A 13654-nucleotide genomic window follows, 5' to 3' on the forward strand; every position below is an offset into this window, starting at 1 on the left:
CAATGGGGCTCGTTATTCGAGCATCGGGAAAAGTTCGTCTCGAATAACGAGTACCCGAGCATTTTAGTGCTCGCTCATCTCTAATTATCATCTGACAAGACCTTTCGTTGCCAATAGGCCAAGAGGTCCGTGTCTGGTCCCATCCGGAATCATTATTCCTCCTCATGCGGCCACACCTCCAGCGTAGTTCAGTGCTCCGGAGTTCACCGTATCGAGGAAAGTCCCAAGAATTGTCCATTTCCCGGTCCCGAGGAGGCACTAGGGTGTAAAGAATAAAGAAGGAGAATTACTGGGAATAAAGTGCTATTCAATACGTTGTAATCTGTATGTTTGTTGCAAAGATCATCAGTCAAACAAATTGATAATAGGACAAATGTGTCACTAAACAGAGGTCGTGTGTAGTGATCAAAGGCGATATTACTAGGGTTAGGCATCTTAATAATTACAGAAATACATTCAGAGGAAGGTCTCTATTGAGACCATTGGGATGTAGAGACCTTAATTTATGTATCCATTGGACCTCTCTTCGTTACAGCATCAATTCCCTATTCCCACCTCTTTTCTGTGGGGGGATCCTATATATAATCATAAATCTGAGGTCCTCTACCTTATGTCCGGCCTCGGAGAAATGGAATGGTACTGGTAAATGAAGTTTTTTAGTACGTATGCTAGATTTATGATTATTTAAACGTAATCTGCATTCAGTTGTGGTCTCACCCACGTATAAGAGCTTGCATGGACACTGGAGCACATAAATAACATAGTCTCTCCTGCAGGTTAAACAGAAATTAATTTTAAAAGAAACACCAGTAGTTGGATGGACAAAGGTGTCTCCCTTTGTCATCAGAGAACAATTGTCACAAGACATGCACGGGACACTGCCTGTACGGGTCAATCTTTCCCTAGTGGGACCTGCTACATTGGTTTTAACCAATAAATCTCTCAGGTTACGTCCTCTTCTGTAAGAGAAAAGGGGCGGAGATTGAAAGTGTTGAATCTGTTTGTAATAGGTACTTAGGATTCACCAATTTTTTACGTATAATTGCTGCAATTTTTTGGCTATGGAAGCCATAAGTAGAAATCATTGGTATGCGGGTGGTTGTCTTATTGGTAATCCTGTTGGACAGTAATGAATATCTATCCAAGGTCTGTACTTTCTCCATGTGTTTGGTAATTAGTGATTTAGGGTAACCCCTTTTGATAAATTTTTTACCCATCTCTGTTAACCCCTTTTCCTGTTCCTCTTTATCATCCACTATTTGTTTGACCCTCAGCATCTGGCTGAATGGTAAAGAACGCACCATATTACGTGGATGGTGACTGTCATATTTTAATAGTATGTTGCAATCTGTGGGTTTTACATACAGATTAGTCTTTAGGGTGTTGTCCTTCATATACACATCAGTATCTATCATCAGTGAAAGAATGTGGTGTTTAGTATGAGCGCCATATTATGCTTGCTGGATATTTGATAAAGATAATGGCATTTGTAATATACAGTATAAAATTCCCACGTGCCTACTGACTAGCTGAACTCCAGATCCAAACAGATAAAAGTGCAGAGTTTATTCCAAAACTGGTGAAGTTTCGGTGTGTTACCCCCCTTCCCATTATAGCTTTAACCCCTTAACGACTTGGCCTTTTTTAGTTTTTTCACTTCCATTTTTCACTCACCACTTTCAAAAATCTATAACTTTTTTATTTTTCCACATAAAGAGCTGTGTTATGGCTTATTTTCTGCGTAACAAATCGCACTTCATAGTGACAGTATTTAATATTCTATGGCGTGTACTGGGAAGCGGGAAAAAAATTCCAAATGCAGTGAAAATGGTGAAAAAACGCATTTGTGACGTTTTCTTGTGGGCTTGGATTTTACAGCTTTCACTCTGCGTCCCAAATGACATGTTTACTTTATTCTATGGGTCGGTTAGATCACGTGGATACCAAATTTGTATAGGTTTTATAATGTTTTCATACATTTAAAAAAATTAAAACCTCCTGTACAAAATATTTTTTTTTTATTTTGCCATCTTCTGGGGCCAATAACTTTTTCATACTTTGGTGTACGGAGCTGTGGATAGTGTCATTTTTTGCGAATTTTGATGCCGTTTTCATTACTATAATTTTTGGGACTGTGCGACCTTTTGATCACTTTTTATAAATTTTTTTATATTTTTCAAAATGGCAAAAAAAATTCCATTTTCGACTTTGGACGCTATTTTCCGTTACGGGGTTAAACATAGTGAAAAATCATTATCATATTTTGATAGATCGGGCATTTTCGGACGCGGCGATACCTAATGTGTTTATGATTTTTACTGTTTATTTATTTTTATATCAGTTCTAGGGAAAGGGGGGTGATTTGAATTTTTAGGTTTTTTTATTATATATTTTTTTTTTTTAACTTTTTTTTATTTTTACTTTTACTATTTTTCAGACTCCCTAGGGTACTCTAACCCTAGGTAGTCTGATCGATCCTATCATATACTGCCATACTACAGTATGGCAGTATATGTGGATTTTACTCCCCATGCATTACAATGTGCAATTAGCACATTGTAATGCATGGGTTAAAACGAAGTAGCCTCGGGTGTTCGGAACATCCGAGGTTACCATGGCGACGGATCGCCGCTCCCCGTGATGTCATGCGGCGCCATCTCTTTGAAGCCGCCGGCAGCATTGCCGGCGGCGATCGCGGAGAAAACACCCGCGATCGGTGCTAGCACCGATCGCGGGTGTTACCGGTAAGCCTTTGCTGCAATATGCAGCAAAGACTTACCGGCTATGGAGAGGGCTCGGCCCGCGAGCCCTCTCCATGCACCGGGACCCGGCGCGCGCCGTACTAGTACGGCGCGCGTCGGGAAGGGGTTAATCAGTGGCTACTTAGTGAGATAAATTACAGCCAAAGGGGGAAGATAATTTGGGGATAATTCTCTCAATGTATTCTTCTGAAGGTGATGTATGTGATGTGCAAGGAACCAAACCAGGACATACACAATATTAATATACCATGTAACATATACATAGTGTATACAGTATGTACACACATACATAAATCCAAATGCAGTAACCATACTGTAAAAGACATGAATGATGATGTCACAATGACAGAGAATCTCCCACAATGGCTGATGACATCATAATGCCAGATCAATTCCAGCTGACTGTCCAATCAGGAGGCAGGAAAATAGCCACGCCCATTGAAAATTGACCAATCCGGAGCAAGATAGTGCAGTCCCGCCCCCTGGCCAAGGTATAAAAGGCAGCACGCGCAGCCAGGTGGGCAGAGACAACATGGATCATCAGACAGGCAACATGGTGGAGCAGGTAATCCTGAAAGAATATAACCAGATTCAGGAGCAGCTCCACAGCCTGGATGAAGTGTACATCCAATACTACAGCAAACAGGATGAGGACAGCAAAAATGGTGAACAACTGGAGAATAAAATCTCAGAGGATGAAGAAATAGAGGCAGAAGTGCAACCACAGGCATCAAAGAAGCTGGAGAAAGCTATGGGTAGACCAAGAAACCGCTTTTTAGCCCTGCTCCGGAGACCACGGAGGTGGATTGCTGGTCTCAGACACAGAGGAACCTATATCGTCAATGAGGAACCTTCTAATGAGATCCCTGGACCCAGTCATATCAACATGGAGGACAGTTTGGCCGACAGCAAAGGTAGAAAATTACTAAGGGTCAGCCAGGTATTCAGAAACAACATGGATCATCAGACAGGCAACATGGTGGAGCAAGTCATCCTGAAAGAATATAAACAGATTCAGGAGCAGCTCCACAGCCTGGATGAAGTGCACATCCAATACTACAGCAAACAGGATGAGGACAGCAAAAATGGTGAACAACTGGAGAATAAAATCTCAGAGGATGAAGAAATAGAGGCAGAAGTGCAACCACAGGCGTCAAAGAAGCTGGAGAAAGCTATGGGTAGACCAAGAAACCGCTTTTTAGCCCTGCTCCGGAGACCACGGAGGTGGATTGCTGGTCTCAAACACAGAGGAACCTATATCGTCAATGAGGAACCTTCTAATGAGATCCCTGGACCCAGTCATATCAACATGGAGGACAGTATGGCCGACAGCAAAGGTAGGAAATTACTAAGGATCATTTCTATGTAAAAGAAGTGTTAATTGCACATAGCACAATCGATGTATGTAGTTTATATGGATATTTAACCCCTTACCGACATGTGACATATTAGTACGTCACATGCTGGGTCCCGGTGCCGAGCCCTCTCCATAGCCGATTGCAGGTGTTTTCCTGCGATGGCGGCGCGTGGGCGCATAGGCGCATAGAACTGATATAAATATAAATAAACAGTAAAAATCATAAACACATTGGGGGTCATTTACTAAGGGCCCGATTCGCATTTTCCCGACGTGTTACCCGAATATTTCCGATTTGCGGCGATTTCCCCTGAATTGCCACGGGTTTCTGGCGCACGCGGTCGGATTGTGGCGCATCGGCACCGACATGCACACGACGGAAATCGGGGTCCGTGGCCGAACGAAAACCCGACGGATTCGGAAAAATCGCCGCATTTAAAAAAAAATTGTGTTGCGGAGCTTGCACTTACCTTCACTCAGCCCGGCTCGGTGTCTTCCAGTGCGTTCCAGGAAACTTCAGCGCAGTAGCGCCACCTGGTGGACGTCGGAGGAACTGCCTTAATAAATCCCGGACGGACCCGAATCCAGCGCAGAGAATGCGCCGGTGGATCGCGAATGGACCGGGTAAGAAAATCTGCCCCATTAGGTATCGCTGCGTCCAAAAATGCCCTATATATCAAAATATGATAACGTTTTTAACCGCGTTTAACCCCGTAGCGGAAACTCGCGCCCAAAGTCGAAAATGGCAATTTTTTGCCATTTTAAAAAAAAATTTAAATTCCTTAAAAAGTGATCAAAAGGTCGTAAAGTCCTTAAAAATTATAACATTGTAAACGTCATCAAAATCCACAAAAAAACGGCACCACCCACAGCTCCATAGCTCCATACACCAAAGTATAAAAAAGTTATTAGTGCCAGAAGATGGCAAAATCCCCCAAAAAAATTTTGTACAGGAGGTTTTAATTTGTTTAAATGTATGAAAACATTATAAAACCTATATAAATTTGTTATCCCCGTAATCGTACCGACCCAAAGAATAAAGTAGACATGTCATTTGGGGCGTACAGTGAAATCCGTAAAATCCAAGCCCACAAGAATACGGCACAAATGCGTTGAAAACGCAAAAACAAAAAAGGGCTGCGGCGGGAAGGGGTTAATCTGTTGGCTGCGAACACTCAGACAATCGTCCCAGGACAGAGTTCACCAAATAAGACCAAATCTTCCTGCATTCCGAGGCAACTTAAGCCACACTTCATTGGCTATTTGGAACTGCGGTAAAAGTGAGAAGGTGTTAACAGAACTGCAGAGAAGCTACAACGAGAGATTGAATTTGCCCTCCATCTTTCAACTGTATTGGTGGCCTCAGGCGGCCGATACTATTGAAAGATGTGGAAGTACAGGAAGCAGTAAGTTACTGATTAAAATGCCATGTTGGCAATCCACGGTAAATAAGTGGATTTTGGTTGTAGTTTGGGCACTCAGTCTCCAAAAGGTTTGCCATCATTGGTTTAGACCATGTTTACACTGCACTGATTAAAAGAAGCAGCGATTAGTTGACAGTAAATATACATTTATGCATAGTGACATGTATTGGACACAAATCTTTTTGCTAAATTGTATTATCACCCAGTAAATGTGGTTTTATTTACCGCGATAATATGCCATGTCTCATTCCACTAACATGATATATATATATATATATGCTTTTTTACAGCCAGTATGTCACATACAGAAGACCAGAAGGATGATGAAGGGAAACAGCACACCATAAAATCTAGCAGAAAGAAGATGGATACTTGTAGATCTGCGCAGGATGTCTGCCGTGACCCCAGCTCTATTGACCCTACTACCAGAGAGGAGCTACGCAGGTCTGCACAGTCATCTTCGAGCAGCGGATACCAGGATACCACAGCTGAAACCTCTGTGGTAGCAGCCGGCACCTCTGCCCAAGCATTCGCTGCCACCGTGCCCCTATCACTGGAGTCCTTCACGTTCCACCGCTCACTGGGTCAAGGAGGTTTTGCTCAAGTCTACCTAGCGACAGATAGGATCCGCAGAGAGCGTGTCGCCATCAAGGTCCTCGATAAAAGGGTTTACACTCAAGCTGGCTACAGCTTTGGAGAGCGCCACATCCTTCAACTCTCCCATGCCAGCCCATTTCTCATCCATGGGCTGGCCGCATTCCACACTCTTAACTTTGTCTATTATGTGATGGAAGTGGCCACTAGAGGGGACCTGCATGATCTTATCCTAAAAATCTGTCCTCTTGATACAGTGACTGTAAGATTCATCATAGCAGAAGTGGTCTGTGGCACAGAATTCCTCCACAGCAAAGGGATTCTTCATCGAGATCTAAAGCCAGAAAATCTGCTCCTGACCACGGAAGGCCATATCAAAATCACTGATTTTGGCCTAGCTGTGAAAGGTGTTTCTAAGAGGATTACAGATGACTGTAGGGGGACGCCAGGATATGCAGCCCCAGAAATAATCCGTGGCTTACCACATGGGAGAGCCGTGGATTATTTTGCCATTGGTGTTACCCTTTATGGGCTGGTGACAGCAACGTTACCATTCCCTGGAGAAGGACCAAGAGATTGTGAGCAATCTGTCCTCTATCATGAACCACACTTCCCAGAGTCTCTTCCTCCTGACACAGTCAGCATTTTACAAGGACTGTTGTGCAAAGACCAGTTCCATCGCCTTGGAGTCAAAGGAGACATCAGGGAACATCAATTCTTCTCTGATATAAACTGGGAAGATGTGGAAGCTAGGAAGATGGCACCACCAGAGATCCTGAGGTCAGAAGCCATTGACCTCAATGTGGAAGATACTATGGACTATGCTGAACCACCACACTACATAAAATCTAAGTACCAAAAAATGTTCAACCAGTTCAGCTTTGTATGTCCAGAATGGTCAACACAGTATCACCCTGTCATCACCAGGAACTGGGTGGCCACACTCTTTAACAGATGGTCATCCCAATAGTAAGAACAGTCCAAGGACAATGGTGGTGGATGGCCCATTGCTCCCAGCCTAATTCTTCATCCCAATCTCCTAGTTCCTCCATAACCCCATGAAGACGCCCATGTAGCTTGCAGCTTGACCACCAGTATAGTATAATCAGTGGAGGCAACACTACTGCAATGGAGCAGGTAAGTAGTAGGACGACATCCATTACTCTTCTCATTGTAGTGCGCAGGGCAATGATGTGTATATAATGAATGATTTTTCTTCAGTATTAATGTGTATTAATCATTAGAAGTATCTGCTGCCATCTTATCTTAACACACCGACAGGCAGAGGGTAACCACAATCAATTATAGATGAGTCTCTTGCATGTAAGATGTAAAATATGGAAATGATAGGTGTCCATAGCCATTGCTATATAAATGTGCATAGAATTAACTAGTGATTTAGGATCCTCTACGGAAATCCCAAATCTAGAATGAGCAGAGACTTCAGTAAATCAATTAAGGTCTCCGGATTTGTATGGTAGTAGATGTTGTGTCATGTATATTTGTATCCCGAGCTCCATGTTTAGTAATAATCACTTACATACATTTTCTGTTGTTTCTGTAGATCACTGCTCCAGTTCAAGGACTCGCTGTATCCTCCATAATGTGAGACATTTACTGAACTTGACCTGCAGGTAGCGTCTTGCGCCTTCATCCCCTGGAATTGACCTAAAGGGTAGCGACTTGCTCCTTCACCCAAAGCAAATGGACTGCCTAAAGGTAGCATCTAGCATGTTTGCCTAGCGTCCATAGACCTTCTGAAGATAGCCTCTGGCTCCTTCACCCACTGCAAATGGACTACTAAGAGGTAGCATCTAGCATGTTTGCCTAGCGTCCATAGACCTTTTGAGGGTAGCCTCTGGCTCCTTCACCAACCGCAAATGGACTGCCAACAGGTAGCATCTAGCATGTTTGCCTGGCGTCCATAGACCTTCTGAAGGTAGCCTCTGGTTCCTTCAGCCACCGCAAATGGACTGCCTAAAGGTAGCATCTAGCATGTTTGCCTAGCGTCCATAGACCTTCTGAAGGTAGCCTCTGGCTCCTTCACCCACCGCAAATGGACTGCCTAAAGGTAGAATCTAGCATGTTTGCCTAGCATCCATAGACGTTCTGAAGGTAGCCTCTGGCTCCTTCACCCACCGCAAATGGACTGCCTAAAGGTAGCATCTAGCATGCTTGCCTAGCGTCCATAGACCTTCTGAAGGTAGCCTCTGGCTCCTTCACCCACCGCAAATGGACTGCCTAACGGTAGCATCTAGCATGTTTGCCTAGCGTCCATAGACCTTCTGAAGGTAGCCTCTGGCTCCTTCACCCACTGCAAATGGACTACCAAGAGGTAGCATCTAGCATGTTTGCCTAGCGTCCATAGACCGTCTGAAGGTGGCCTCTGGCTCCTTCAACCACCGCAAATGGACTGCCTAACGGTAGCATCTAGCATGTTTGCCTAGCGTCCATAGACCTTCTGAAGGTAGCCTCTGGCTCCTTCACCCACCGCAAATGGACTGCCTAAAGGTAGCATCTAGCATGGTTGCCTAGCGTCCATAGACCTTCTGAAGGTAGCCTCTGGCTCCTTCACCCACCGCAAATGGACTGCCTAAAGGTAGCATCTAGCATGGTTGCCTAGCGTCCATAGACGTTCTGAAGGTAGCCTCTGGCTCCTTCACCCACCGCAAATGGACTGCCGAAAGGTAGCATCTAGCATGTTTGCCTGGTGTCCATAGACCTTCTGAAGGTAGCCTCTGGCTCCTTCACCCACCGCAAATGGACTGCCTAAAGGTAGAATCTAGCATGTTTGCCTAGCGTCCATAGACCTTCTGAAGGTAGCCTCTGGCTCCTTCACCCACCGCAAATGGACTGCCTAAAGGTAGCATCTAGCATGTTTGCCTAGCGTCCATAGACCTTCTGAAGGTAGCCTCTGGCTCCTTCACCCACCGCAAATGGACTGCCTAAAGGTAGCATTTAGCATGTTTGCCTAGCGTCCATAGACCTTCTGAAGGTAGCCTCTGGCTCCTTCACCAACCGCAAATGGACTGCCTAACGGTAGCATCTAGCATGTTTGCCTAGCGTCCATAGACCTTCTGAAGGTAGCCTCTGGCTCCTTCACCAACCGCAAATTGACTGCCTAACGGTAGCATCTAGCATGTTTGCCTAGCGTCCATAGACCTTCTGAAGGTAGCCTCTGGCTCCTTCACCCACCGCAAATGGACTGCCAACAGGTAGCATCTCGAATGTTTTCCTGGCGTCCATAGACCTTCTGAAGGTAGCCTCTGGCTCCTTTATCCACCGCAAATGGACTGCCTAAAGGTAGCATCTAGCATGTTTGCCTAGCGTCCATAGACCTTCTGAAGGTAGCCTCTGGCTCCTTCACCCACCGCAAATGGACTGCCTAAAGGTAGCATCTAGCATGTTTGCCTAGCGTCCATAGACCTTCGGAAGGTAGCCTCTGGCTCCTTCATCCACCGCAAATGGACTGCATAACGGTAGCATCTAGCATGTTTGCCTAGCGTCCATAGACCTTCTGAAGGTAGCCTCAGGCTCCTTCATCCACCGCAAATGGACTGCCAACAGGTAGCATCTTGCATGTTTGCCTAGCGTCCATAGACCTTCTGAAGGTAGCCTCAGACTCCTTCACCCACCGCAAATGGACTGCCAACAGGTAGCATCTCGAATGTTTTCCTGGCGTCCATAGATCTTCTGAAGGTAGCCTCTGGCTCGTTCACCCACCGAAATTGGACTGCCTAAAGGTAGCATCTAGCATGTTTGCCTAGCGTCCATAGACCTTCCGAAGGTAGCCTCTGGCTCCTTCACCCACCGCAAATGGACTGCCGACAGGTAGCATCTTGCATGTTTGCCTAGCGTCCATAGACCTTCCGAAGGTAGCCTCAGGCTCCTTCATCCACCGCAAATGGACTGCCAACAGGTAGCATCTTGCATGTTTGCCTAGCGTCCATAGACCTTCTGAAGGTAGCCTCAGACTCCTTCACCCACCGCAAATGGAATGCCATCAGGAATCATCTTGCATGTTTGCCTAGCGTCCATGAAAACCTCCATCAGTGACCATCAGGCTCTAGCATTAGCGAGAGCATAGACCCAGTCAAGAAGGTAGCACATGAAGAAGTCATAAAGACCTGTGTTTTTTTCCACCAAGACGTCTTCTAATCCTTCCTTGGGCAACACAGAGGCTCAGTGGTTAGCACTGTGGCCTTGCAGCATCTGGGTCCAGATAGCTCATGGACAGCGCTGCATGGAGTTAGTATATTCTCCCTGTGTTTGCGTGGGTTTCCTCCGGGCACTCCGGTTTCCTCCCACACCCCAAAAATATACTGAAAGGTTAATTGGCTTCTCTCCAAATTGTCCCAAAGAATTAATGATGGTTGTCCCTGCACAACACCAACATCGGCAGGAGATAGATCCATCATAAAATAAAAGATTCATTTGATGATTTTAAATACAATTGATGATTTCTGTCTTTCATTATATAGATCATTTACTGCAATATGTGACCATAGAGCTTAGGCTAGGAGATATAGCTGTTTTTCAGCATCTGAGGGGTTCATTATAAAGGTATCATGTAAAACAAATGTATTGTATAGGGGCAAGGTATATTACATTTACATCCTCTTTAAATAAAGAAGTTAAATGTGGGGTTGGCTGGATAGTGTCATGTGAGAAACAAGAATTCTCCAGCCTAACTCCATGAATACAGCATCTGGGTATATCCAACATAGAGGAGAATTGCAGAGACGTTCTGAAGGTAGCCTCTGGCACCTTTACCCACCGCAAATGGACTGCAAACAGGTAGTGTAGCATCTTGCATTTCCCGCAGTGAGCAGAATTAAACCAGGATTTAACCGGATTTCAACACATCATACTATATGTAAGTAACATATCACTAATCTTGGCCACAAATAATGCTGTTTATAGCAATTACTATCATCTTCCCCCATATTCTTATATCTCCACCATTATCCCAATATTTCCCCACCTACTAATGAATTCTCGATATCAACATCTCTTCTGACTACTCTAATCTACAAACTATCCACCTGACCCGCTCTCAACCACCTCCTCCACCCTCTCTCTGTAGAGCATTATGGAATGCACGTTCCATATGCAACAAAGTCACTGATAATCATGACCTCTTTATTTCTCGGAAACTGTCTTTCCTGGGCCTGGCGGAAACATGGTTAAATCCTTCAGACACTGTTTCCACTGCTGCGCTCTGTTATGGTGGCCTCCGCTTTACACACACGCCCCGGAGCTGCAAAAAATAGGAATCGGAATAGAATAGCCTCTGCTTCCTTCACCCACCGCAAATGGACTGCCAACAGGTAGCATCTAGCATGATTGCCTAGTGTCCATAGACCTTCTAAAGGTAGCCTTTAGCTCATTCACCCACCGCAAATGGACTGCCAACAGGTAGCATCTCGCATGTGTGCCTGGCGTCCATAGACCTTCTAAAGGTAGCCTCTGGCTCCTTCACCCAACGCAAATGGACTGCCTAACGGTAGCATCTAGCATGATTGCCTAGCGTCCATAGACGTTCTGAAGGTAGCCTCTGGCTCCTTCACCCACCGCAAATGGACTGCCGAAAGGTAGCATCTAGCATGTTTGCCTGGTGTCCATAGACCTTCTGAAGGTAGCCTCTGGCTCCTTCACCCACCGCAAATGGACTGCCTAAAGGTAGAATCTAGCATGTTTGCCTAGCGTCCATAGACCTTCTGAAGGTAGCCTCTGGCTCCTTCACCCACCGCAAATGGACTGCCTAAAGGTAGCATCTAGCATGTTTGCCTAGCGTCCATAGACCTTCTGAAGGTAGCCTCTGGCTCCTTCACCCACCGCAAATGGACTGCCTAAAGGTAGCATCTAGCATGTTTGCCTAGCGTCCATAGACCTTCTGAAGGTAGCCTCTGGCTCCTTCACCAACCGCAAATGGACTGCCTAACGGTAGCATCTAGCATGTTTGCCTAGCGTCCATAGACCTTCTGAAGGTAGCCTCTGGCTCCTTCACCAACCGCAAATGGACTGCCTAACGGTAGCATCTAGCATGTTTGCCTAGCGTCCATAGACCTTCTGAAGGTAGCCTCTGGCTCCTTCACCCACCGCAAATGGACTGCCAACAGGTAGCATCTCGAATGTTTTCCTGGCGTCCATAGACCTTCTGAAGGTAGCCTCTGGCTCCTTTATCCACCGCAAATGGACTGCCTAAAGGTAGCATCTAGCATGTTTGCCTAGCGTCCATAGACCTTCTGAAGGTAGCCTCTGGCTCCTTCACCCACCGCAAATGGACTGCCTAAAGGTAGCATCTAGCATGTTTGCCTAGCGTCCATAGACCTTCTGAAGGTAGCCTCTGGCTCCTTCACCCACCGCAAATGGACTGCATAACGGTAGCATCTAGCATGTTTGCCTAGCGTCCATAGACCTTCTGAAGGTAGCCTCTGGCTCCTTCACCCACCGCAAATGGACTGCCAACAGGTAGCATCTCGAATGTTTTCCTGGCGTCCATAGATCTTCTGAAGGTAGCCTCTGGCTCGTTCACCCACCGAAATTGGACTGCCTAAAGGTAGCATCTAGCATGTTTGCCTAGCGTCCATAGACCTTCTGAAGGTAGCCTCTGGCTCCTTCACCCACCGCAAATGGACTGCCAACAGGTAGCATCTTGCATGTTTGCCCAGCGTCCATAGACCTTCCGAAGGTAGCCTCAGGCTCCTTCATCCACCGCAAATGGACTGCCAACAGGTAGCATCTTGCATGTTTGCCTAGCGTCCATAGACCTTCTGAAGGTAGCCTCAGACTCCTTCACCCACCGCAAATGGAATGCCATCAGGAATCATCTTGCATGTTTGCCTAGCGTCCATGAAAACCTCCATCAGTGACCATCAGGCTCTAGCATTAGCGAGAGCATAGACCCAGTCAAGAAGGTAGCACATGAAGAAGTCATAAAGACCTGTGTTTTTTTCCACCAAGACGTCTTCTAATCCTTCCTTGGGCAACACAGAGGCTCAGTGGTTAGCACTGTGGCCTTGCAGCATCTGGGTCCAGATAGCTCATGAACAGCGCTGCATGGAGTTAGTATATTCTCCCTGTGTTTGCGTGGGTTTCCTCCGGGCACTCCGGTTTCCTCCCACATCCCAAAAATATACTGAAAGGTTAATTGGCTTCTCTCCAAATTGTCCCAAAGAATTAATGATGGTTGTCCCTGCACAACACCAACATCGGCAGGAGATAGATCCATCATAAAATAAAAGATTCATTTGATGATTTTAAATACAATTGATGATTTCTGTCTTTCATTATATAGATCATTTACTGCAATATGTGTCCATAGAGCTTAGGCTAGGAGATATAGCTGTTTTTCAGCATCTGAGGGGTTCATTATAAAGGTATCATGTAAAACAAATGTATTGTATAGGGGCAAGGTATATTACATTTACATCCTCTTTAAATAAAGAAGTTAAATGTGGGGTTGGCTGGATAGTGTCATGTGAGAAACAAGAATTCTCCAGCCTAACTCCATG

At 45.4% G+C, this 13654-nt stretch overlaps 1 protein-coding gene across 1 annotated transcript; it reads left to right on the forward strand.

The window, feature by feature from the left end:
* The first annotated feature begins 3303 nt into the window (after window positions 1-3303).
* LOC140076882 (protein kinase C-like 1B) lies at window positions 3304-8239 on the forward strand. Its single transcript, XM_072123664.1, has 3 exons — window positions 3304-4099; window positions 5834-7274; window positions 7702-8239. The coding sequence occupies exons 1-2, from the start codon at window positions 3316-3318 to the stop codon at window positions 7105-7107; spliced, it is 2058 nt and encodes a 685-aa protein (XP_071979765.1). The 5' UTR covers window positions 3304-3315; the 3' UTR covers window positions 7108-7274; window positions 7702-8239.
* The last annotated feature ends 5415 nt before the right edge of the window (window positions 8240-13654 follow it).

This window comes from Engystomops pustulosus, chromosome 9 (assembly GCF_040894005.1).
Source record: "Engystomops pustulosus chromosome 9, aEngPut4.maternal, whole genome shotgun sequence".
In the NCBI taxonomy this organism is placed as follows: Eukaryota; Metazoa; Chordata; class Amphibia; order Anura; family Leptodactylidae; genus Engystomops; species Engystomops pustulosus.